Source organism: Pararge aegeria, chromosome 11, assembly GCF_905163445.1.
Source record: "Pararge aegeria chromosome 11, ilParAegt1.1, whole genome shotgun sequence".
Classification (NCBI taxonomy): domain Eukaryota; kingdom Metazoa; phylum Arthropoda; class Insecta; order Lepidoptera; family Nymphalidae; genus Pararge; species Pararge aegeria.
In genome coordinates this window covers 1,435,960-1,463,813 of record NC_053190.1, presented here as the reverse complement: position 1 = coordinate 1,463,813, position 27,854 = coordinate 1,435,960, and the positions used below count along the sequence as shown (strand labels likewise).

The 27,854-nt window shown below is 34.8% G+C and overlaps 2 protein-coding genes across 2 annotated transcripts; both read right to left on the bottom strand.

Annotated features, from left to right (window-relative positions):
• Nucleotides 1–325: 325 nt before the first annotated feature.
• Nucleotides 326–16,289, bottom strand: LOC120627533 (GRIP and coiled-coil domain-containing protein 1). Its single transcript, XM_039895537.1, has 13 exons — nucleotides 16,244–16,289; nucleotides 16,016–16,150; nucleotides 15,820–15,912; nucleotides 14,043–14,152; nucleotides 13,230–13,375; nucleotides 12,339–12,421; nucleotides 11,223–11,395; nucleotides 10,025–10,241; nucleotides 8,097–8,488; nucleotides 6,638–6,844; nucleotides 2,178–2,287; nucleotides 1,512–1,589; nucleotides 326–526 (listed from the first exon to the last, which is right to left on the bottom strand). The coding sequence occupies exons 2-13, from the start codon at nucleotides 16,098–16,100 to the stop codon at nucleotides 355–357; spliced, it is 1,866 nt and encodes a 621-aa protein (XP_039751471.1). The 5' UTR covers nucleotides 16,101–16,150; nucleotides 16,244–16,289; the 3' UTR covers nucleotides 326–354.
• An 8,056-nt stretch (nucleotides 16,290–24,345) lies between these two features.
• Nucleotides 24,346–27,042, bottom strand: LOC120627459 (ELAV-like protein 1). The gene has a single exon (XM_039895461.1). The coding sequence runs from the start codon at nucleotides 26,703–26,705 to the stop codon at nucleotides 25,629–25,631; it is 1,077 nt and encodes a 358-aa protein (XP_039751395.1). The 5' UTR covers nucleotides 26,706–27,042; the 3' UTR covers nucleotides 24,346–25,628.
• Nucleotides 27,043–27,854: the final 812 nt, after the last annotated feature.

The window sequence follows — 27,854 nt, the reverse complement described above, 5'->3', positions numbered from 1 at the left end:
AAAACTGACTGTTTATTATTTTCATCTGCCAATTACAAGTTCCCTTAACATTACGCACTGCCGAATCGGTGTCATAACTTTAGATGGTACCAAACGTAGTTAGCCATCATCTAAGAGTTGGTGAAACGTTTTTTTTCTATACGCATCACCCAAATCTTTAGGCATCTAATTTAAGAGTTTCGTAGGTTTAATGAAAACGGGCATTAGCATTTGCTTGCGGCCCGCATAGATCGTTGAGATGACTTACGCCAGCCGTCAAGCTAAAATTAACTTTATTACACGGTAAATAAAAACCATTTTCTATTGAATAAAAAAAAAATCTCAATTTAGTGGCCAGGCAATTATGATGTTTATTTAAAGGGTGTTAAAGACCATTTTCCTCTCGTTATTAGTGAAGTGCAATACAGCAGCTATGGCGTTTAGCATGTGCTTGCGGCCCGCGTAGTCCGTCGACATGAGATACGCCATAACTACGTTCTTCAAATATTCCAGATTGGCTCCTTCCCTTGACTGGATTCTCCTTAATCTGGAATTTAAACAATAGAAGTTTTAATGCGAACCCGGCGATTATTTTAGACGGCCGACTGGCGCAGTGGGCAGCGACCTTGCTTTCTGAGTCCAAGGCCGTGGGTTCGATTCCCACAACTGGAAAATGTTTGTGTGATGAGCGTTAAGTGTTTTTCAGTGTCTGGGTGTTTATATGTATTTTCTAAGTATTTATGTATATATAATTCATAAAAATATTCATCAGTCATCTTAGTACCCATAACACAAGCTACGCTTACTTTGGGGCTAGGTGGCGATGTGTGTATTGTCGTAGTATATTTATTTATTTATTTATTTATTTTATCTGTAGCATAAACAATGAATATTATCAAAAACTAGGGTATTGGATAGAAGCAGGCGTTACTTTGCGGAAATCCATGATAATATGAAAATTGAGCTTAATTTGCTATATCGCGCAAATAATTCGATAGTTAATATCGAATATCGATAGTAAATAATTTTTCTTACATCTAATATATATGCAAAATTATATTATATAAATATTTATTATATTGTTTTCATGTATTTTGTATATAATATAGTATCTACAAATTTTATTGTAGTTATTATGTATGCAGTATATTGTACCTTTATTTGACCTATACCACAATTAAATCATCTTACTCACATCCTGGGGTAGCTGGAAGAGATCTCTTATAGAGATAAGCTTTCCTTTGTACACTTCATGTATCTTATGTTCACAATCACAATTTATGGTACATAAAAAATAAATAAATAATCAAAAGATATATTTCTACTAACACTTATTAGAATCCTGAATTCGTGTATTTGTAATATAAATAAGGGTCAAACTATTACTTATCGCTACGCCCTGACATGGCCTCATGACTATGTAAAGGCATGGATGCAAGTAAATAAATAAATAAATAAGTACTATATGAGACCGACCACCAGGCGAGATTAGTATTATGAGAAATAACAAAACTAAAGTAGCATTAAATTACCTGTCAATTTCTTCCTTTAGTGTCCTTATAACCTCTTTGAACCGCTCCTTTTCTATGGTCGCCTCACGTTGGCAGTCTCTGAAATCAAAATGAATTTGTTTTTTTTTTTAATAATAAGCGACGTAAGTTTGTGTGTGTACCATATATCACCGCTTCGAATGTATATCTATATATTTAAGGCGTTTATTGTAGGACATGTTTACATTGGAATCACTTGCCTCTCTTGTTCCTCGCGTTTGGGGGGTTTGGCTATTACAAAACATTTATACAATAATAAAAATTTGCTGGATTCTACCAGGTACCCTTGTTTATATAGAACTTATCTGTGGAAAACTGTTAGTTAGTTATTACAACTGTTGGTTTTACAATTTAAGAAAAATAATAATAATAAAATAAAATCGAAGCATCATGCAAAGAATATAACAGAAAACAATAATTGAAAAGTAAAATTTTAATCATGAATGTCAAAAGTCATGAGTCAAATGTAACAAAGGTCATTATGTTGTAAAAAATCATTAACAGTATAAAAGTTCTCATCTTGTATGTTTTTTTTTTAACAATAAAGTGTTCAACTGTCTATATATATATATCTAAACGGATTTATCAAAACGAGTCATAGCAAAGCGTAGTCTAGCAAGTATTAAATATAATAAAAAGAATGGAAACCTGTAATGTCCTTCCAATATATGTTTCTCCCTTCTCAACTGGGTAATGTCCAAATCCTTTCGGGCCAACTCGTGGGCATAATGCAGCATATGTGGCGGTGCAGATCCGTCCTGAAATAATAAAGCATTGTAAGATAGTGACATGAGTGGCAGGGTGATAACGTATCTCTATACAACGTTTAAGAAAATAACGAAATTATATTGAAGATTACTACGACTATACACACATCGCCATCTAGCCCCAAAGTAAGCGTAGCTTGTGTTATGGGTACTAAGATAGCTGATGAATATTTTTATGAATATAATACACGTACTTATAATATACCTATAAACACCCAGACACTGAAAAACAATCATGTTTATCACACAAGCATTTTCCAGTTGTGGGAATCGAACCCACGGCCTTGGACTCAGAAAGCAGGGTCGCTGCTCACTGCGCCAATCGGCTGTCAAGAAGATTGCAAAGTATATTTCATACCCGGTAAAAATATAAAATCAAAAAAAGCATATTTATTATTCCATATAAATTCAAAACATATTTTGTTTACTCATGGGTTTGTCATAAGTAAACCCTATTGTAGATAAAAGACCGAAACGCGCATATTACCAAAACTACTCTCGCAGTAGTCTCTCTACTCGTATGCAGGAAACATGTGTCGTTTATGCAAGTAAAGTACGTCTCATATACAGGAAGCAAGTGTCGTTTATGCAAGCTTAAAACATCTCGTATACAGGAAGCAAGTGTCGTTTATGAAAGTTTAGTACGTCTGGTACACAAGTACGAGGGTCGTCTTTGCGAATTTAGTACGTCTCGTATACAGGAAGCAAGTGTCGTTTACGCAAGTAAAGTAGGTCTGTTATACTGGTCGCAAGCGTCTTTTATACAAGTTTAGTACGTCTCGTATCCAGGAAGCAAGTATCTTTTATGCACGTTTAGTACGTCTCGTATACAGGAAGCAGTTGTCGTTTATGCATGTTTAGTAAGGCTCGTATACAGGAAGTTAGTGTCGTTTATGCAAGTTTAGTACGTCTCGTATTCATGATGCAAGTGTAGTTTATGCAAATATAGTACGTCTCGTATCCAGGAAGCAAGTATCTTTTATGCACGTTTAGTACGTCTCGTATACAGGAAGCAGTTGTCGTTTATGCATGTTTAGTAAGGCTCGTATACAGGAAGTTAGTGTCGTTTATGCAAGTTTAGTACGTCTCGTATTCATGATGCAAGTGTAGTTTGTGCAAATATAGTACGTCTCGTATACAGGAAGCTAGTGTCGTTTATGCAAGTAAAGTAGATCTGTTATACAGGTCGCAAGCGTCTTTTATGCAAGTTTAGTACGTATCTAATACAGGAAACAAGTGTCCTTTTTGCAAGTTAAGTACGTGTCTTCTACAGGTCGCAAGTGTCTTTTATACAAGGTCGCAAGTGTCTTTTATAGTAAGGTCTTTGAAAAAATTATATTAAATCAACTTTTGAATCACTTCAATGTAAATAACTTACTACATCCGGAGCAGTACGGTTTTACTAAAGGTCGTAGCACCACGGATGAAGGCGCTAAACTTTTAAAACATTTGTACGATGCCTGGGAACGTTCGCAGAATGCCATTGGTGTTTTTTGTGATCTATCCAAAGCATTCGATTGTATCGATCATAAAACCTTGCTTCTTAAACTAGCCCATTATGGTATCAAAAACGTTGCACTAAATTTGGTTGCCTCTTATCTCAGTGACAGAACCCAAAGGGTTTGCATAAAAGACATTAAGTCGCAGGGGTCGGCTACGTCAATGGGTGTCCCACAGGGTTCAATCTTGGGTCCCTTTCTATTTTTGGTGTATATAAATGATCTACCACACCATGTCAGTGAAACCTGTGACATTGTACTGTTTGCTGATGATACATCTCTAATTTTTAAAACTGATAGAGGTAGAGACAACTCTGACGATGTAAGCCGTGCTATGTCGCATGTGTCGCACTGGTTTACTGTCAATAATTTACTTTTAAATGCAAAAAAAACTAAGTGTGTGGAATTTATTTTACCAAATGTAAAGAAAGTTAATAAAAATATAATAATAAATGGAGAATCACTAAAAATGGAAGATTCCACAGTTTTTCTGGGCATGACCTTGGATTGTAAGCTTCAGTGGGGTACCCATATAGATACACTAGCAGGTAAACTAAGCTCGGCTGCCTACGCCGTCAGGAAAATTAGACAGATTACTGACGTAGAAACAGCAAGACTTGTTTACTTCGCGTACTTTCATAGTGTGATGTCTTACGGGATCTTATGGGGCAAAGCTGCTGATATTGAAACTATATTCATATTGCAGAAAAGAGCTGTACGGTCAATATATAAACTTAAATCACGTGAATCCCTCCGTGAAAAATTTAAAGAAATTGGTATACTTACGGTAGCCTCACATTACATTTATAACAATATAGTATTTGTAAGACAACATATTAGTCTTTATAAACAAAAAGTGGATATAAACAGTCGACTTACAAGAAATGGTCATAAATTAGTGACATCTGCATATCGTCTGCGAAAAGTGCAGAAGTCATTTGTGGGATTGAGTATACGCTTTTATAATATGATTCCTAAGGTAATTTTGGACCTACCAATGCATAAGTTTAAAGAATGTGTTAAAACACATTTATTACAGCGAGGTTATTATACAATTGATGAGTTTCTTAATGACAAGGTTGCTTGGAAGCATCCGGCTCCGCTTTCATCTCTCACAAAATAGAAAAATGAATGTTAAAATGCAAAATGTAAATTGTTCATGTTGGAAAAGAGCAACTGCTGAGTTTCTTGCCGGCTTCTTCTCGGTAGAATCTGCCTTCCGAACCGGTGGTAGAGTCACTACACACGGACAGACTTGACGTTTCAAAAGTGATTGTATTAGGCCTACTTGAAACAAATGAATTTTGAACTTTTGAACTACAAGTTTAGTACGTCTCGTATCCAGGAAGCAAGTATCTTTTATGCACGTTTAGTACGTCTCGTATACAGGAAGCAGTTGTCGTTTATGCAAGTTTAGTACGTCTCGTATTCATGATGAAAGTGTAGTTTATGCAAATATAGTACGTCTCGTATACAGGAAGCAGTTGTCGTTTATGCAAGTTTAGTACGTCTCGTATTCATGATGAAAGTGTAGTTTATGCAAATATAGTACGTCTCGTATACAGGAAGCAGTTGTCGTTTATGCAAGTTTAGTACGTCTCGTATTCATGATGAAAGTGTAGTTTATGCAAATATAGTACGTCTCGTATACAGGAAGCAGTTGTCGTTTATGCAAGTTTAGTACGTCTCGTATTCATGATGAAAGTGTAGTTTATGCAAATATAGTACGTCTCGTATGCAGGAAGCAATTGTCGTTTATAAAAGTTTAGCACGTCTCATATACAGGAAATAAGTGTCGTTTATGAAATATTAGTACTTTTCGCATACAGGTCGCAAGTGTCGTTTATGAAAGTTAAGTACTACTCTTATACAGGTCGCAAGTGTCGTTTATGAAAGTTTAGTACGTCTGGTACACAAGTACGAGGGTCGTCTTTGCGAGTTTAGTACGTCTCGTATACCTTCAGGAAACAAGTGTCTTTTTTGCAAGTTAAGTACTACTCTTATACAGGACACAAGTGTCGTTTATGAAAGTTTAGTACGTCTGGTACACAAGTACGAGGGTCGTCTTTGCGAGTTTAGTACGTCTCGTATACCTTCAGGAAACAAGTGTCTTTTTTGCAAGTTAAGTACTACTCTTATACAGGACGCAAGTGTCGTTTATGAAAGTTTAGTACGTCTGGTACACAAGTACGAGGGTCGTCTTTGCGAGTTTAGTACGTCTCGTATACCTTCAGGAAACAAGTGTCTTTTTTGCAAGTCAAGTACTACTCTTATACAGGACGCAAGTGTCGTTTATGAAAGTTTAGTACGTCTGGTACACAAGTACGAGGGTCGTCTTTGCGAGTTTAGTACGTCTCGTATACCTTCAGGAAACAAGTGTCTTTTTTGCAAGTTAAGTACTACTCTTATACAGGACACAAGTGTCGTTTATGAAAGTTTAGTACGTCTGGTACACAAGTACGAGGGTCGTCTTTGCGAGTTTAGTACGTCTCGTAAACCTACAGGAAACAAGTGTCGTTTATGCAAGTTAAGTACTACACTTATACAGGTCGAAAGTTTCGTTTATGCAAGTTTAGTACGTCTCGCATACAGGAAACTTGTATATTTATGCATGTCACTACAAACAGACTGACTTGACGTTTCAAAAGTGCTTATATTAGGCACACTTGATGATACGATGTCGCGTAGAAACCGATTAGGGTGACTACCATACTCCCTGACAGATTAGCCCGGTGAAGGTGATTAGAAACAGGTGAGATTGCAATCAAGGGCTCAATTGTAATAAAAAAAAATATGAATTTTGAATTTTGAATTTTGACCGGGCTATTTACGGACAACTTACGTTTAACATCCCATGTCCCTCCTTCCAACCTTCTTCAGTGCTGACTTTCCTGGAACGGTCGTTTCTAGAGCGAATGTAGTTGTCGGTCTCTTCCAACAGAGTCGCGTATCTATCTCTCTGTGTCTGAACTTGTTTCTCTAAGCTTTGTATTCGAGTTTTGAGATCGGATACCACCTCCTTGTGATAATCCCTCTGGTTTTTTAGTTTCTGTAATAAGACATTTATTACTTTTAGTAAATCTCCACCCAACTTTCGACAACCTCTCGGCAGTTTTGATTGCTGTGGATTTATATATATTAAAAATGAAATATGTTTTATATCTTTATATATATATTTCTTGTGTGCGTGTGTGTCATTAAACTCCTCCTAAACGGCTGGACTGATTTCAATGAACTATTTGGTATACCCTGGATGGTTAAGATTCACAAATCAGCCCGAGAGATGGCGCTAGGTTCAGCTAGTATATTATATTTCATTTTAGTAATGAATTTTTTTAGTTTATATGTATATATTGTGCACCTATTTTCTGAATTTATTTACTTCGCCATGAAGCGATAAGGACGCCAAATTTTATACTTACGATGTTTTAATATACTTTTCTTTTTTATGTACTTTTAGTGGTGTGCAATAAAAGTATATTCAGTCATTCATTTTGTAAGTAAGAAGGCTGAGTCCTTCTTGACTGAAGAACTTCCGGCGTACGCAATTTATAATTTCTGAAATTTCTCCGGACTGGCCGAGTAGGAGTGGTATGACTGGGAGGCTTAGGCCGTGTTACACGACTAAGACACCGGGTGGTATCTTTGCATGTTTCGAGTCTTGTATGGACTAGCTAACGAAAACGATCGTAATCCGTGACCCCAAATGCGAAACCGAAGTCAAACCCACCCGACTATCACCGCTTTTTTATTTTGAAATCACAGACCGACACTGTAATTTTGACGGCCGATTGGCGCTGTTTGCAGCGACCCTGCTTTCTTAGCCGAAGGCCGTGGGTTCGATTCCAACTAATGGATAATGTTTGTGTGATGAGCATGATTGTTTTTCAGTGTCTGGGTGTCTATATGTATATTCTATGTATTTATGTATATTATTTATAAAGATATTCATCAGCCATCTTAGTACCCATAACACAAGCTACGCTTACTTTGGGGCAAGGTGGCGATGTGTGTATTGTCGTAGTATATTAATTTATTTATTTTACAAAAAAAAATATATATATTTTTTTTACATTAATAACTAGCTGCGTCCCGCGTTCTTTGTCCGCGTTTATTAGTTTTTCTTATTTAAATCCCGTGGGAACCGTTTGTACTAGAGATAAAAAGTAGCCAAAGCTACGCTCCGACCGTTTAGCTCTATGCCAAAAATCGAGCCGAATGGTTTTTGAATAAGAGTGTAAAAGAAGGACAAATTTGTTTTTGTCGCACTTTATAGAAATTGAAAATTAAAAAAAAATTACCTCCTCGTGAAGCCTCAACGAGTCAGCCTTATCCTGTTTCTCTTCCTCCAGCAGCAGTACATAAGTCTCCATTTTCTCCTTTAGCATCGCTATCTCGCTCTTCAAATCCTCCATCTCACTCTCCACCTCCTCGCCACTCTCTCGAACTCTCGCGTTTTGTACTTTGTAACTCTCAAACTCAACTTTCAAACTATCTATCTCCTGCCTACACTTCATGTGGACGTTCTCATAGCCATCTAGTTTGAAGACTGTTGATATATCTATCGGATTGCCCAGTTTCTCATTTTCGGCTATTAGCTCCTTTTTCAAAATGTGTATTTTGTCTATCAATGTGTGTAAATATTCGCTGTCGGCCAACTTTTCGTTGTCTGTCTCGCTTTTCTGGCTCTCTTCTGGAAATAGTGAAAATAACTAGTGGTAGTCACTACAAACAAACAGACTTGACGTTTCAAAAGTGCTTTTAAGGCCTACTTGAAATAAATGAATTTTGAAATTTGAACTTGTCACGTGACTTCTGGAGACGGTATAATAAACTAAGACAGATAAATCATATTGTTATGTTAAGGAATACTTAAACGATAAAAAAGCTTAGGTGTGAATTGCTCTAGCTTCATAGCTTAAAATAAATTTACTACGAGATGGTGATAACAAAAAGAAATTTACCCGGCTAAGTTTGTTGTGGGCTCTTCTTGGACCAGGGCGTGTTTAGAACCCTCAGCTTTAGGTTTAAGTTGGCGAACGAAGTTATCACCATCCCCTTACAATTATGTAAACATTTATGTAATAACGCTTCATAAGTGCCTGTGATAGGCCTACATGAATAAATAAATTTGAAATTATTTTGAATTTGAAAATAATAAATATACTACGACAATACATACATTGCAGTCTAGCCCCGAAATAAGCGTAGCTTTGGCGTTGCTTTTTATAAGTACTAGAATGACTGATTACTATTTTATAAATAATATATATAAATACTTATAATATACAGATAAACACCCAGACACTGAAAAACGTTCATGTTCATCACACAAACATTTTTCTTCTTGTGATAATCGAACCCAAAGCCTTGGACATAAAAAGCAGGGCCCACTGCGTCAATCGCCCGTCCATCAGTCGAACTTTGAGGAAGGAAAATAGTGTGAGCCGATCTCGATCGATTTTTTTTTTCTGTTATCACCATCTCACAGTAAATTAAATAAATAAATATACTACGACAATACACACATCGCCACCTAGCCCCAAAGTAAGCATAGCTTGTGTTATGGGTACTAAGACGACGGATGAATATTTTTATGAATCATATTCTTAAATACTTAGAATATACATATAAACACCCAGACACTGAAAAACGTTCATGTTCATCACACAAACATTTTCCAGTTGTGGGAATCGAACCCACGGCCTTGGACTCAGAAAGCAGGGTCGCTGCCCACTGCGCCACTCGGCCGTCAAATTAATATTAAGCTATGGAGTTATACCAAGTTAGAGCAAAACACCCAAGCTTTTCTATCGTTTAAGTAATCCTTAACATTATAATAGAATTTTTCTTTAAGCTTTTAGATTTGAAGGGCGTGGTTACCGATGTACCGGTACCTTCAATCAGGTATCAGGTACATGAGGGTTTACACCTACGCCTCAGGTTTATGGACACAGGACGGAACGTAACGGGATGTGTTCCTGGCACAAGTGTTGATGTGTTTATAGGCGATGGCTTTCCTATCACCTCAGATACCTGCTTGATCAGCCAATTAAAAAAAAAATTGTACTATTAGTCAGTCACCACTCCCGGGCACATAACAGGATGTAGTCCTAGCACAAGTGTTGATGTGTTTATAGGCGATGGCTTTCCTATCACCTCAGATACCTGCTTGGTCAGCCAATTAAAAAAAAAAAGTGGTTCAAAGATGGCACCATTAGTCACTTACCATTCCCACTACTTCCGGCGATCTTGTCCATCAGTCGCCCGTTGAGAGAGTCCCTCAGCTGCTGTATAAGGGTCTGGTCGTGTCTCCTCCTCAGGTCGTACTCCCCAATCGTCTGTGACAGTTCAGCAAGCTTTCCCTCCAGTAACGCGACCCTGTCCTCTTGTCGCGCGCATATTTTACGCGCGGATTCCTCTGCTCGTTTCGCTTTTATTTGCTCCTGTGCAATACATTGATAAGAAATTATTCATTCATCATATCAGAACTATAATAACATCCTTTAGAACTATTTGATCTAAATATAAATAATAAATAAATATACTACGACAATACACACATCGCCATCTAGCCCCAAAGTAAGCGTAGCTTGTGTTATGGGTACTGAGATAGTTGATGAATATTTTTTTATGAATATAATACACATAAATACTTATAATATACAGATAAACACCCAGACACTGAAAAACATTCATGTTCATCACACAAACATTCTCCAGTTGCGGGAATCGAACCCACGGCCTTGGACTCAGAAAGCAGGGTCGCTGCCCACTGCGCCACTGGGCCGTCAAATATATAGTTCCCCCCTCGCCTTTTTAACATCGAACCGCAGGGCACCGATCTGCATCCCTACGTGGTCGATATACCGCGGACGCGTACGAAGCGCTTCGCATCTTCGTTTCTGATCCGCACCGCTAGGATCTGAAGCTTCCAGCTTCCATTTTCCCCAGTTCCTACAATATGAGTACCTTCAAATCAAGAGTGAATAGGCATCTTCTAGACAAAAGCGCTCCACCTTATGATGCATCGTCGCTTACCATCAGGTGTGATTGCAGTCAAGCGCTCGTCTATAAACATTAAAAAAAAAAAAAACTTCATAGCGTAATATATAAATTTACTGTGAGATGGTGATAACAAAAAAAAAATTACCCGGCTAAGTTTTGTTGTGGGCTCTTCTTAGACCAGGGTGCGTTTGGGACCCTCGTAGCTTTAGGTTTAAGTTGGCGAACGAAGTTATCACCATCCCCTTACAATTATATAAATATATATGTACGAACGCTTCATAAGTGCCTGTGATAGGCCTACATGAATAAAGAAGTTTTGAATTTGAATTTGACCAAAGGAGTCGGTTACAAACATATAAACACACAAACAAACATACAGGTTAATCTAATAAAAAACGTGTAAAAAGAAAATAGCTAACCTCTCGTATAGCTATAGAATGTGATTGTTCCAGCAATGCCAGCTTCTGTTGCAAGCGTACAAGCAAAGCCGGAGTCTCGACCGTTCTAGCTTCCGCCCTATGTAACCTTCTTTGTGAAGCCTCTAGAGAACTGTTGAGATCGCGTACTCGCTTTTCTAATTCCGCCTGAGATGCTGTAAATATAGATTGAATTAAAAAAAAAAGCAAAATTCAAGTAGACTTACACTATAAGCACTTTTGAAACGTCAAATCTGTCTGTTTGTAGTGACTCTACCACCACCAGTTATAAAAGCAGATTCTACGGAGCAGAACCCGGCAAGAAACTCAGTAATTGCTCTTTTTCAACATCCACAATTTACATTTTAATATTCATTTTTCTATCTTGTGAGAGTAGATGAAATCGGAGCCGGATGCTTCAATGCAACAAAAAAGTAGATACTTAACCATTCAAATATCTAAATGTTCAGCATGTTACTACATAGGCTATTTATTTCTAAATATTGGATACGAGGCGTTACTTTGCGGAAATCCATAATATATAATAAAAATTAAGCTTAATTTGCTATACGCCGCGAAAAGCAGGAGAATCTGTATGGTGTAATTTATAATTTCTTCAATCCGTATACCAAACAGATCCACTTCACAGATCTTAACAATTATTCATTGTAAAGTAAACATCTCCTGAGGATGCTCCGGTTGCGGAGCGAAACGTGCGTAGTACATTGCCGATGATCTGTTTGGTGTGGAGTATAAAGATTGAAGAAATTATAAATAACACCATACAGATTCTCCTGCAGACGCAAAACCTTACAGAAAAGTTCTATTATAGTCTTAAGGATTACATAAACAATAAAAAAAAGCTTGGGTGTGAATGAATGCATTAAAAAAAAATTAAATGACAATGTGAGATGGTAATAACAGAAAGAACACCCGGCTAAGTTTGGTGTTTGCTTCTTCTTAGACCAATGCACGTATAGAACCTTCATAGCTTGTTCGCGGAGTATAGCAAATTAAGCTTAATTTTTATAATATTTTATTTCTTTTAGACTGCAGTACAGTAGTAACATCATAGCAAAGATATTAAAAGCACTTTGTTTTTAATTAGATTGTGCTCACCCTGCGCTTCGCTGCTATGCACTGCTTTGTCTTCAAGCTTTTCCTTACTTTTTCTTTCTTTGCTCAGCTTCATATGTAATTCTCTGCAAAGTTAATAAATATTGTTTATAAAAAGAGGTTTTCCACTGATCTCGTCCCACAATGAGAAGGGTTAAGGCTGTAGTCCGCCACGCTGGCCCAGTGTGGATTGGTGGACTCGACACGTCTTTGAACATGGAGAATATGGGGAACTCTTCAGGCATGCAGGTTTTCTCAAGTTGTTGCTTCAAACGTACATAAAATTGATGCTGTGTGTTGGGATTCAAATTCGGCACCCCAAATGTAAAGCCAAAGTGCTAAACACTGGGCTATCAACGTTTACATTTAACGTTTTTACGTTTTATGGTATGTACTGAAATTATTCTGAGCTTTCTTATTTTATTTACTTGATCATTTTTTCAATTATTATTGGTAGAATACACTCTCGAAAACAATCCCGAAAATTTTCGGACCATTTTAAGAATTTGTGAAATGGTATTTTAAATTTTTCGCTAGTTTAACTAAATATAATATCTGTAATACCCACAAAACTCCGCTTATGGTCTTTTTTTTAATTTAAGAAACTCCAGAAAAAGATTGAATTGTAATTGAAATTTTCAAGCAATTTTCCAATGGGGGAATTATTACTTTAAGGATAAGAAAAAATTGAATTTATGAGTAACTTAAAAGGTGCCTCTGTCAAATTTGAACCACATTTAATAATAGGAGATTGAGGATTAAACTTCTCAACAAACTGCTGGCAAGAAGAAATACATAATAATAAAAAAAAAATTAATGAACCTTACATAATGTTATAAAATATTCTCAACTCAATAATTATAATTAAAAGGAAAATATCAAAATGTATCTCACTTCAACATAGCCGTTTGATCTGCCCTCTCTTTCTCTCGTTCCTGGATCTCGTAGGCTATCTTAGCTTTTAGGTTGCCCACCTCAGCAAGATGCTGCTGCACAAGGGTCTTCGTTTCTTCGCGCATTTGTGCCAGAATGTTTTCATACTGGAAAAATATCAGTTTTTTATGAAAATTAAGCTTAATTTGCTATACTCCGTGAAAAGCAGGAGAATCTGTATGGCGTAATTATATATATATATATATATATATAATATACACTATACACACCGCCATCTTGCCCCAAAGTAAGCGTAGCTTGTGTTATGGGTACTAAGTGACTGATGAAGAATTAATATTTTCGTCAATCCTAACACTCCACGCCATCTGTTTGGTGTGGAGTGTCTTCGGCAATGTACCTTCTACGCACATTTCGCTCCGAAACCGCTATATTTTCATAATATATCATGGATTTCCGCAAAGTAACGCCTGCTTCTATCCAATATATAGTTTTTTAGTTAATACACATCAAAAATCTTCCCCAATACAAATAATGCAAGGCAGCATTATTCTTATTTATTGCTGCAATAATGGTGTCATTACTGTAGTACACAAATCTGGAAACCAAATGAAATAAAGTTTTATTATTTTCCACAAAGAACCCAGTGCAATAGGGATTGCACTACTTTTACCTGTTTACTTTACAGATTTGTGTAAAAAAGAATTGGCACCAATATCACATTTCTGAACAAAGAAGAGAGGTAGCTCACACTCTCACAAATACCCTCAGATTGTCTCATGGATTGATCTTAGTCAACTGTTACGAATGACGTACCTTTTCTCTAGTAACTTTCTTGTCAGCTTGGAATGCCTCTTCCATTCGAGTCTTTTCCGCTGTCAAAGTTGAGAGTGACAGTGTAAGAGCGGCCACAGAATCTTGAGATGCTAAAAAGTTATTATAAAGAATTTGTTTTAATATTGTTAGTCTTTGAACTCTTCTTTAATCCACCCTTGACTGCAATCTCACTCGGTGGTAATTGATACAGATTTTAAGTTGACAAATTTAGTTATCGCCATCAACTCACTTCTGTCATATTTTATAAATAAATAAATAAATATACTACAACAATACACACACCGCCATCTGGTCCCAAAGTAAGCGTAGCTTGTGTTATGGGTACTAAGATAAATGATGAATATTTTTATGAATAATATACATATAAACACCCAGACACTGAAAAACATTCATCTTCTTCACACAAACATTTTCTAGTTGAGGGAATCGAACCCATGGCCTTGGACTCAGAAAGCAGGGTTGCTGCCAACTGCGCCAATCGGCCGTCACAATCGGGTTATATGTAATGTACGCATCAGAAGTGCCATCTATGTGCCTATTTGAATAAAGAAATATTTGACTTTGATGCAAGGATAGTGAGCAAACTTTTAGGGGAGAGACTTTTTATTTCAGTATAAATACATATAAATATTATGGAAATGGATAGGAAAAAACAATGCTTTTATTGATTTAATTTATACAAAAATCTTTAAATACAATATTCTAAGCAAGCCCAGCATAGAATGACAATATTAGAATAGAATGCCATAAAAATGTTAATTCAAATCAAATTCATAAATATTGGAACTCTAAATGAGTTCAAATATTTATGAATTGAAAGTTAAAGTGACTTTCTCATTGAATAGTTTAAAACTTGTTAGAACTTTCTCAAGAACTAATCTATATCTAGAAATTAAAATAAATGAATGAATTTAAAATGATTACACTTCCTGGTCATATTTGATATTTTAAGTCATAAGTGTTTTTTTTAGACTTAGAAATGCTTTTATATATCAAATCAAGCCCAAACTTATTTTAAGATTTTAATAATAAACATGAAAGTGAGTTTGTTAATTTGTCCTTCCTACTGTTTTTGTTTTTCCTTTCAAATATATTTTTGGCATACTTGGTAGAAATGATGGAGAGTTATGTGAAGCTACTTTTAAAGAAAACAGTTCCTTCAGGATTTGTAAAAAATCATAATAAACACAGACCTATGAGAATGCAGACAAAATTTAGTTAGATAGATAAGGCACATTTAATGCATGCATACATAATTTTACTTGTATAGTGCTGGTGATAATCTTATAGTAAAGCTATGAGGGTTCACAGGTGGGGGGCTAAGAGGGATTAGGGTTGAGACAGCTTAAAATTATAAGAAGGCTATCAACAACCTGTCTTCAGAGGATTCTCTAGTACTTTGGTCACATTGCCAGAAGAGTTGGAGACAACCTTGAAAAGATAGTGGTCACTGGCAAAGTGGAAGAAAAGAGACATTGAGGACTTAGCCTAATTTGTTGGTCAGATCAAATCCGCACTGCTATTGACACCAAAGTGCATATTGCTTTAAACATAGCTAAAAGCAGAGACAAATGGCACAAAATCGTCCAAAAGGTTGTAAGTGGAAGGCTACAATCGTCAGCAATGAGGAACACAACCTAGAGAGAGAGAAATAATCATAATTATAATACACCATCGTTCGCTACCCCACTGACTGTGTGGAAAGTTTAAACCCCATATCCTACTTGATATCTCCTGTTATAGAGGAATTACATACCATTTTCTGTGGTTTCAGTTTTGTTTAAAGCCTTCAAGCTTATTTCTAAGGCCTCTTTCTCTTTTACAAGGCCTTTGTATGCCGCAACAACGTCTGAAAATACATTTACGTAGGTTATAGTTAGGCAATATGGAATTAAATGTTTAGTAAAATTGGAATTAATTTACTGTAATTAGTATATAAAGAAGTGTATTACCTCGTAAACGTCCTTCATATCGCTTGATTTGGTCTGCTTGCTTAGTTATTGTTGAGATTAATTCTTGTTTTGATAAAGATTCCATAATTACTTGACCAATCAAGTCAAGTATTCACTCAAACGAAGACCGAAATACTAGAATTATAGAAATATTTACAACTAAAACTTAAGTATGTTTAGCCCTGTAATCGACGTGTAATTCTTGAAGTAAATCACAGAAGTAAATACTTGATTATTTTCACCAAAATAAAAGGAGAACAGTATTGTAGCACAAAAACAAACACGTCCATTGATAATATTTCACCTGTCATAAGCGTGACAAGTGACAGTTGTCGCTTGTTGCCACTCATAGGCATAGACTTCGCTAATGTTTTTTGTACCTCTGTTGAACCAGGTAAAGATCTAAACCGTTCCTATACTAACTTAATATTTCTTTGCATAAAGCATGTATAGTGAGTGGTGGAGCTGGCGATAGGTTCCTACTAATTTTTAATCTCGATAAAATTAAACTGTGGCTAATTATTTAACCAATCCTAAGCCAATCAGTAATATACCCCTTTTCACTAAACATAGGAATCACCTAGATCGAATGCCTAATGATTTAGGCGATGTCAATAGAAAAAAAAGCGTTGCTTCGACTGACAAATATTGGTGAAATATTGATGTAACTCCTTAGATTAGGCGTTCCTTATTAGGCTATTGCCTTGTTCTTCGTTAGTGAAAACGGGCATTAGCCAGCACCGCAAAAACGTACCGATATACGAAGCATCATCTTTCGTCTCTCTCCATTAAAAGAAAGGGTGAATTTCTAATCAATTATAAAAACCCTCTACATTACGCACACCAGACAGTAAATTTGTGTTATCCTTCGTTTAAAATAAAACGTATAAAGGAACACTTTCAGGCGTTTACTTCTGTCTCACCTTTTTAAAAAAATTATTACTGAAATAAAATAGGGCCTAGCTATGTTATTTCTGAATCAAATATATATGTAATTGTGAAAGAATTATTACAATCTGTTCAGTACTTCGATCGGTTCAGAGTTTATCGATTACAAACAAACAAACAAATAATCTTTCCTCTTTCTATTGGATAGAAGAAGGCTTTACTTTGCGGAAATCCATGATATATTATGAAAATTAAGCTTAATTTGCTATACTCCGCGAAAAGCAGGAGAATCTGTATGGTTTAATTTATAATTTCTTCAATCCTTACACCTACTCCACACCAAACAGATCTTCGGCAATGTAGGGTACATTTCCGAAGATCTACGGACGTTTCGCTCACAAACCGGAGCATCCTCAGGAGATGTTGACTTTACAATATCTACAATAATGTTTACAATTTGTTTACTTTGAACTTAACAATTATTATTCATTGCAAAGTCTTGTCAGTGTTCTGTAACACATTTCGTCTACATGCTTAAGATCAGTGACGTAAAGACGGTCATACAGACAGCTCGGTGACATTTTTGTATAGTTCGACGTTATGTATTAATTATGTAGTAAGTAGTAGTAGTAGGTAAAAGTTAAATATATCTACAAACACGACTGTAACATGGATGATATGTTTAATAGTTCGAATATTAATATAGTGCGTCACGCTTCACCTAGCTACCCGACATAAACCATATGGGGAGTTTCCACAAGGTACATTAATTAGTTATAACGCATTGCGTATTTGAGAACTTCCCCTGACAAATGAACACGCAAATCGGCTGAGAAACCTCGGATACATCGGTGGGAGTCATTGTCAAATAATAATATGTACTAACACAACGACTTTATTTATTCCAATGTAGGTGCTTCCCTAATTCAAACACGCCATTTTTTTTTCCAATGTATAAAATAAAAACCGCTTGTCCCCTTATGCAGTGATGCCGTAAAATGTACCGAAACTCAGAGCAATGAATTACTGAGGCTAGAACTTATGTGCAGTCTATTTTATCCATACCCAGTCTATCAAAGAGTCTGTCTATCGAGACAAAGCTGTATAGCTTTAAAACAACTAAAACCATTTTTTGCGTCGATAGTTAAAAAAAAAGCATTGACTCATATGTATCACATGAACTTCCTGCCCTTTTAGAGCTCTGCTTTAACCACACCCAAACTCTGTTGTCCACTGAATGAAAGTACAAAATGCGATCGTGTTTATTCACCCCTTAGCATTGCCCCTACATCTAACTTCAAGATCGACATCTTTAATAAGGTCAGGGTAAAACTGTTTTGGTGTAAAGTACCTACCACTTTACACTTTGAAACAGCTTTTAACCTGTACGAAGCTCAAGATCGGTAAATAGTTGGCACTTTAGATGCGTACATTACATGTTAAATATGACATAGAAGTGAGGCGATGGCGATAACTAAACTCGTCGATTTAAAACTAAAGCTACTTACGAGGGTTCCAAACGCGCCCTGGTCTAAGAAGAAGCCTTTAATAAACATAGCCGGTTGTTTTTTTTTGTTATCACCATTTCACATTGTCATTTACAACGGTTAAAGAAGCAACCTGGTTAGAGTAATAATTTACACCCAAGCATTTTTATCGTTTATGAGAAATCTCAACGACAGAGACATCTCCAAGATATCGACTTCCCGTATGAACCAAATTCCCGTTAAATGAATTACTTATTTTATGTAAGTACTAAGTAGTCTAGTATATTGATTGTGCAAGGCTATGCTAAATACCTATCAGCTTAATCCCTTGGATACGGTTGCTCCTGGATCTCTCGACGAAATTTTCGAGCCAGGAGTCTCTCCGGCCACGAGGCTATTGAAAATGCAAGACGTGAGGTTTGGGAAATCGTCGCAAGCTCTGCTTGGAAACTTTATAATTTTGGTCCGCCCTGAGTTTTCTACCATCGAGCCGGCATAAAAACAATCTAAAAGATTATGGATCGTAATAATAATAGTGGACATGGATGTATAAAGAGCGTAGCTGCTTCCTTCAAAGCCAAAGGTGGCCGCCGTAGGCTGCATCATCAGTCATTTACCATCGTGCGATTGCAGTCAAGATTTAAATATGATAATAATATTTATTGAAATTTTTTACCGTAAAAAAATAAACTTTGTTTTTTCAGCAAATTAGTCTGCACACTGCACTGTGCAATAATTTATGCATATTATGACCTACTTTGCTTTACACGAGGTGCTGGGGTGGGTCAAAAAACTCAAATCTACAATTTGGAGAACCCTCTATCTATTCCGGCGTAGGCTAGGTTCATTGAACTCAAATTGGGGTGACATGGCTACATTCACCCTTCGCAACACTGTTCCCTAATAAAAATGGCCTACCGAATATATTCACTTTCCTATTCGATTTATTTTAAACAAATCAAATACTTGTACGTAAAATGTGCAGTAACATCAAAATTATTTTTAGGTGCGCTACATTTTTTCTGTTATCTACAATTAAACAATTTTCTGAGCCTCCATTATTAATTTATGCCTTCCGCGTTCAATATCACATGTTAATTCAAACAAAATATCTTAAGTGAAAAGGTTTTTATCTCGTAAATTATCTAAGCATTTTTATACATTTCTAGATGCGCTACATATTCTACCGGTTTACATTTTTGAGCTTGCGATCGATGGAAGATCGTCATTATTCTTAAAAATAGTTATTTCCTTTTGATGTCACGAAATAAAGCGATTTCCCAATACAAAATGGATGTAGCGTGGACAGCGAGCGATCGATAATATCAACAAGCCAAGCGGCCGTTTTCGTGCTTATAGGTTTATATAGGTAGCAACGGTGCGATAGTTAAATGATTTCAGTTACATTCGCAAAACTACGATGTAGAAAAAGTACCCCTATAAATTATTCAGCAACGCATTCGTGGCTAATTGTCATGCCGTATACCTATCATAACGTTAACGATAATTTACCCCGTTTGCACATTATTTAGGTTCTTTTATACATTAAAAAATACTGTAATTTTTGTCCGTCTTTCAATCTGTGTCTTAGCCGCGCATTACGCTGAAACTACATAATTAATTGAATTGAAACTTTGCACGATTTGAGTTCATACTACTAGTTAGGACATAGGATACTTTTATCCCGAAATTCAGCTCAGTTCCTTTCGGAGAGCGGATATCGAGAGTTGGACGATTTTATACCATAACTTCTTAAAATCTAAACCGATTTAAATAATCATTTTTGTACTGATTAGGTTACCTACTATGAGTTTAGTTTTGCCCAAAATTTCGTGAAGAGCTGATGAATATGATTGGAAATAGATGACAGAACTCCTCATTCTGAATACTTAAAGTGCTGCGCCATTTATGCGGACTTCAGTTCTAGGACTAAATAATGTTAGAAATTTTCTTGGTTAACCTTTCTCATGCGAATTCGATTATTTCTTTAACGATTACTATTCTTTGATATTCATAGGAGCTGAGAGAAACTGATGGAAACCTTTCAAACTTCCAAAGTCGGACCCATTCATTTAATGACTTCGGTCAACGTTGCCCAGCGAGACTAATAAGTAATAATATGTAGTGCTGCTAATAAGCCCCAAATTATTAATGCAGACAAAGGAATAAAAGTATTTTAAATAAGGCAAAACGGTAGTTTTTCCTAGGGCGGTTTACTATTGGCATTGTTAACATGATTGAAGGTTGCAAGTATTGGGTGATTAATGCTCCAAGAGCAAGAACAGATATGATTCTCGCGGCCACACCTCGGTCGTTTGTTTAAATATGTTAAAATACTATCTGAATATGCTTGATACCATAGGTTTGTATATTTGACATTTCCAGTAAGATTGGAAAAACTTAATATTTTCAAAATTAATTTATTTCAAGTAGGCCTAATATAAGCACTTTTGAAACGTCAAGTCTGTCTGTGTGTAATGACTCTACCCCCGGTTCGGAAGGCAAATTCTACCGAGAAGAAGCCGGCAGAAGCAAGAAGTAACCTCGCTGTAATAAATTTGTTTTAACACATTCTTTAAACTTATGCATTGGAAGGTCCGAAATTACTTTAGGAATCATGTTATAAAAGCGTATATAATTCCACAAATGACTTCTGCACCTTTTGCAGACGATATGCAGATGTCACTAATTTATGACCATTTCTTGTAAGTAGACTGTTTATATCCACTTTTTGTTTATATAGACTAATATGTTGTCTTACAAAAACTATATTGTTTAAAATATATTGTGAGGCTACCGTAAGTATATTTGAAGTACGTATCTGATATATTGAGGTAGGAGTAGACTACGTAGCAGTACGGCTGGGTCCTGTAACGCGGGCGGAGCCGCAGGTCACATCTAGTTGGTAATACAATTCTGTACTTACCCCGATCCTGATGGTTAGCAGGGAATGGGACAATGTCCACTATTCACAACAAAAATAGTGTTCAAGAAATTCAGACAATACAATTTGTGATATGGTGGCCCACAAGTTCAATGCAATGTATGCTGTTGAATTTATTAAGGTATAACGTATTAATCTCTACAGAAACTAAATTATTAAGTATATAAAAGCCGTAGGTACTTATTCATTTACTATTTATAAATATTGTATCAATTAAGTTTAGTCTAGAGGCTTATATTCCACTCACCATACAACCATTAGGTATACAAAATCTTACGATATGGAGGTTTAAAATAAAAGATTATTATTTGTACATTATTGCTAATGTCGATATTTAATGTCTATATCATTATGCCCTACTCAGATTACATTCGTTGACATTTTCCAGATTAATGTATGTAAGCCAAACATTCAAAACATTTTGTTGACGACTTTGTACTCTGTCTTACAATGCTACCTACGTCCTAGGCCAAACCTTACGATACCCAAACCTGCCCAGAAAAAAAAATTAAACAAAAGCTATTAAATGTTAGTGATAAATAAACACTTAAAATTTAATAATGTTAGTAGTAAACTGATATTATACTAAACACAAATAAATAGCACAAAAAACTAAGAACAAAACGATAAATGGGACAGGTGTGTTTGCCACGCATTCGCCACTAAAGTAGTAGCCATTTTAACAAAAGTGATCAACACTTTCTCAAAAATGGTCGACATTGGTAGGAATGTCGATGACTGCAGAAAAACATTGGCGTGAACTTTCTGTTATTATGCTGATCATTCAATTGTAAGCATATAGATTTTAAGTTGGGGACGACACAACATTAACTATGCTATTTTTAATTCGTTGTTTGTAATATTTTGGACGATAATTTGTTTTAATTTGAGCACACCTTAACTTTTTTTCCTAAAGACCAAATTCGACTGTTTAATTAAAATTAAAAGTACCTAGGCCTTGCGTGAGGACTGTGTTCTAGGAAATTTGTGGATTTGTTACAGTATGATGTAGGGACTACGATATTGAAGAAATACAGGTCTTGCGAAAAGTTGTATTACATTTATTTAACTAATGTCATTTTTATAAAATGCTTAATAGGTACTTATTTGCATTCCTTATTAAACAATTATTACTCTATCATAATTATTGAAATTGATTATTTAGTAAAAACTAATGAGAATTAGTATCTTATTTGAAGCAAAATTATATTAAACTACCGCCCAAAATATTATGAACACTATTGCGATACATATATATTATTATATGTATACTTGTGACTAGTTATGTACACACCATATGTTATTGTTACTTTCATGTGTGCTTCATAGTTTTTTTTTCACTTATGATAAAACACCACACCAACATAATTTTAAACCAAATCCTAAACTATTTTTAAATTATAGAACACAGTTCTTTTATTATTTTAAATACTTAAGGTACTTAAAGATTTAACGTTGCGCAAATTATAACTGACTAGTTTCAATGATTTTAAGTACTTTAAATAAATAATAATTATTATATCTTAATGAAACATTTATCCTTATAAATCCTTTTAATTCACACACATCAGTTATATTGCAAACTGTAAGTTTTTTTTCCCCACATAATAAATACTACTACTTTTTTTACTATTGTGGTTAGTATAATACTATTATGCATCCCACCTCTTCCCAAACATTACCAAGATGAGAAAATTTGAATAAGCAACATAAATGATGTGTGCTGAACATTTAGAAATTATAATATACTTAATACGAAATGCATAATTCAAGCCCCATTCATTTATTATGAGAGTTCTTGACCTCAACAGTTCTTTCAATGATATGCGTTTATCATTTACCTAGAAATAATTTAGCTATGTAGACATCCAACTACTAAACATGAATAGTTCGTGTTAAATACATATATGAGAAAACCTTAGAGAAGTTCTCTAAGGAGAAAAGGTATAAAGGTTGTATTACAGATTAATGTATACCGAACTAATTTTGAACTTACACTTATACAATATATTAATTATAACATCAAAAGAAATCTATAATAACTAGTACTATTCACTAATACGATAATAAATTATTAATTATATATTACTTAAATGTAGTAATAAATAGTGATTATACAATCAAAATGAATTAGAGAGACAATATCATTAAAGTCAAATTGTTAAATATATTTGCATGTCAATTTTGCAAAATGTCATCAGTAATTTGCCCACTTATATGCTCTGCATCAATACACTACAAAAGCTTTAGTATTTACTGATAGACATTAGAAATTGCTGTTTCTTTATTCAGAAATTGCTTATATCTAGGAGTAATTCCAATTTAGAAGGATAACCAGATATTGCTTGAAGCAAAACTTTGAGATGATCTCCTCCAATTTTTTTTTAATTCAACCTCTAACATAATCTTACAAATTTTAATGTTATCGTAAAAAGAATGCGTCATGTTTAAGATTACAATTTATTTTTTTCCATTTTATAAAATGTTGATCAATTAAATTTTTTTTGTCATGGTCCTTACAGTTAAAGATTTTGATTTGAGATTTTCCAATATTACAAATGTGTTTTCAAATATTTATTTTAACCATATGTTTGTAAAAAAAAAATGTAATTTAAGTTAAATTATGTAGAATATATTACATGGCTCTAACATAAACAATTTTCATAAACCTTAATTATGAATTTGTGCATGAGTCAAGCTCCTGATTATCATATTTTATTTAGTTGTTAATTAATAATGATAGATCCTTAATCAATGTTTTAAAATGTAGACATATCTATGGAAATAATAATGTATTTATGAAAAATGTTTACTAGTGTTTAAATCAGTCACATTCATCTTTGGTAGACTTCAAACACATTCGGTGTACATTAAAGAAATACAATATATAATATTTGTTTATTATTGCTGGGTTACTATTTTTCATGAATAAATAGATGTATTAATTGCACTGGTATTTTTAATATATCTTTTTATTATATTTTTTACTTATAGTAAAATTTTAATATTGCACTGAAAGTCATTGTAAAAATAAATAGAATATATTATTTTATTTCGTGATAATGATCTATCATCAGTATTTTATTAGGGACAAAATTTATTTATTATTATAATAATATTATTCTTTATGTGTATTGGAAAGAAATGAAAGAAACACTTTCATTTCCTCTTTCTATGAATACATGATTGGCAATATAGCATTAAATAACACTTAATGTTGTCAATGTTGCAAGTAAAGGTAATATTTTAAAGAGAAAAGATTTGCAATATAAAATGGATGCTTACAACCTGTAAACATTACAATTACAAATTAATTAAATACATTTAGCTACATACCTTGGATTATATTTTATTTAATTATTGAATGCTTCACATTAATTTTTTTAATTCAATTAAGTAATTATCTGAATTCCTATGTTGCCTGTACCAAATAGTTATTATTAATACAAAATACAATCTTATTTTTAGCTATTTAATATTTTATTACCTATAATTAATTTTACAGGACATAAACATGGATTATTTATTAGTATCAGACTAACATTAACACCTTTTTTAAGATGTTATCATAAATGCTGGCACAAATGACCAAAATATTTCAGTGTTTTTGATGTCAAAAATAATAAAGGAGATCGACAAAACCCTATTTTGATTTGGCCACAAGTCCACGGACAACAATGAAAAATCAGTTTAATTTTAAGTACGCTTTTATCATAGTTGTGCTGACATACTTACAGGGTAGGGGTAAAAAGGTAAATGGATAAAAAACATGTATTTTATGGTAAGACCTTAATTGCCAATAATTTTCAGAATATTTTTTTTTATTATGACAAATACCCTGTTCTTTTATACTATGTCACAAATATTATCGAGAGAGTAAATGAAAATTGAAATGTTTAATGAAACATGATAGTGTCCGCAGATATAAAAAATATTGGGCCCCAATGTATCTTGCCAATGCATCCTTTATACTCATTATACATTCCCTTCATTAATGGTTGGACTTATAATTAAACAGTCCGAGTACGCCTAGCTTAATAGACAAGAAAAATAAATTAGGGAACTAATAAAATTTGTGTCATTTATTTAATACATTTTAGTTATGTTGTGATGTTAATTTTATCTGTGATGAGATGGTTTGTACTTTTTTTATGAACACTGGGTAAAAATTGGTGTCATGTCATGATTTGCATCACTATCAATGCTAAGATTATTCAATCTGACGACAAACCATGACAGAGTTATGATCAACATTTTGCATTAACTACAATTTATTGACTAGAATTTAAAGAGTTTAGGATTTACTCTTATTAGTTTTGAAGCTGACCTGCAGCACTTGTCCATTGAGTTGATAGCCATTCAAAGATTGAATAGCTACAACAGCCTCGTCATAGTTTGTCATGGTAACAAAGCCATAGCCTTTACATTTGTTGGTTGTGGGGTCTCTTATAATTTTAACACTCTGGACGGCTCCAAATGGCCCAAAGAGTTGCCAAAGAATACTCTCTTCTGTGTCAGCTCCAATATTGTAAACAAAGATGCACCAACCTGAGCCCCCAAGCGCAGCACCCTGTACCATGGGATCCGCCAAGGGAGAGTATCGCTGTAGACCTTTGTTAATAGCAAGCAGGGCCTTACCAGCTGGTCCTAAGAATCGGCGCACTGTAGGTGGAGCTGCCAAGTAGGTAGCTAAAGAAGGAAGCGACTTGTTTTGGTTGCTTGGGTTGTTGGCACACTTAACAGTCATAGGTCCTGTGCCACCTGGAGGTATTGTGCCATTCAACTCACGTATAGCTGTCTCCGCCTCGATCCTCTGGTCGTATCTAATAAAGGCAACTCCTCTTGAAGGTCCCTGAAGACCCTGCTCTTCCATACCGCCTTGCAAGAGGTGACCGACATTCATGTTCTCATGTAAGATGCGTGAGCTTATTATTGAGCCATACGGACTGAATAGCTTCTCCAAGTCCTGTTGCGTCATGTGCTTCGGGAGGCCGGACACGTAGAGGTTTGCGCCTTTGATCGCGTCGGAGCTGGGACGGGCGTAAGATACTTTGATGATTTTATTCTGTAATCGGAGGCCGTTCAGTGTGTTCACTGCTTTTTCGGCATCTTCTGTCTTATGATAGTTCACAAATGCATACCCCAAGCTCTGGCCGTTGAGGATGTGGTCTGGAAACACGGTCACTTTGTCCCTTATTAATTTGCAACTCTCGACTTCGCCCACACTGGAAAATAGCGATCGTATCTCCTCCTGGGTCATCGTTTGTGGCAAGTAGTTGACTATTAAATTAGTCTTAGATTCATTGTTGCATGGTTGAACTTTACTACCATTTTGAGTAGGGTTCACGGAATCGAGTGAATTGGCCATCATTTTAACGAGAATGTTTTCACCGATTACGGCAAATCTTCACTGAAGTTAATTTTAGAGTATCAAAAGTGTTAAATCTTTATTAAGATCATAGACCCGTCACACGTAATACGAACTTCAGCTCGCGTTGGTTGAAAGCATATGCAAGGAAAGAAAATCAATAAGATGCTGTTCACTCTCCTACTTATCCCGTTTTACGTGGTACGGTACCAAGTCCGATGAATCAAAACGTAAGCGGGAACACAAATAAACGTTAGTTTATTAGATACAATAGAAAATATTAAAGTAAAGTGAAAAGGAAATCAACCAAAAATCTATGCGACTTGCGACCTATTCTCGTAAATTCATTTCTTTCACTTCACTTTCTTTTTTTAAATGTTGCCACAAATGCACAAGTGGAAACCCCCGCCGCTACTGTGGGATATATTGCTTATAAATTATGAAGTAAATTAGAATCAAAATTAATGTCTCTATTACAAATCGCAAATTTTTTTTGGTGTGTATTATGATTTTATCTATTCGTAAACCTAACAAATTTAAATTTACAAACATGAAAACGAAAGTTTGGAATATTTAAGTCATACAAAAAATACAAGGACTCCAAAGTTGACATAACTTTTAATACATTTATTACCTATAGTCTGAAAATATTAAATTTGGAAATAAGATATTCATCTATTTCATGCCAAACTTAACTTTAAAAAAAATTAAAAAATTTTGAGTTATTCAATAAATTAATAAAATTTGTCACTATTTTCTATTAGGATTATAAGAGTTATTTTAGGAAAAATGTAGTGAAATTTTATATTTATTTCAGATGAATAATTAGTATATTTATAATGTGTTAAGACAAATCATAAGTCCCATTATGTTGGGAAGTATGTTGTAGGTGGCAACACTTAATCAAAAGTACCAACCACCATTTTGCCAACACAACAAAAATTAACCGAAGTGTTTATAAAGACAGCTTAACTTCAAATGAAAGACGAAAAACTATGAAATGAAATATTTAGAATCCTTCTCTTTTAGTATTATTATTATTTTAATAAAGTTAAATTTATCGAAACATTAATACCCGTGCAAAAGTTTCCTCTTTAACTTTTCCTTTGTTTTAAATGTTTCCTTTATGGCCATTCATCACCCATCATTTCC

What these genes read in the sequence shown, in the direction of transcription:
- LOC120627459 (XM_039895461.1), bottom strand. Translation starts at nt 26,705, where the DNA reads ATGATGGCCAATTCACTCGATTCCGTGAACCCTACTCAAAATGGTAGT.
- LOC120627533 (XM_039895537.1), bottom strand. Translation starts at nt 16,100, where the DNA reads ATGGAATCTTTATCAAAACAAGAATTAATCTCAACAATAACTAAGCAA. An exon ending in CGCCGGAAGTAGTGGGAATG is followed by an intron (nt 8,489 to 10,024) that starts GTAAGTGACTAA and finishes CACTATTTCCAG; the next exon opens with AAGAGAGCCAGAAAAGCGAG. An exon ending in ATATTGGAAGGACATTACAG is followed by an intron (nt 1,590 to 2,177) that starts GTTTCCATTCTT and finishes TTTTGATTTCAG; the next exon opens with AGACTGCCAACGTGAGGCGA.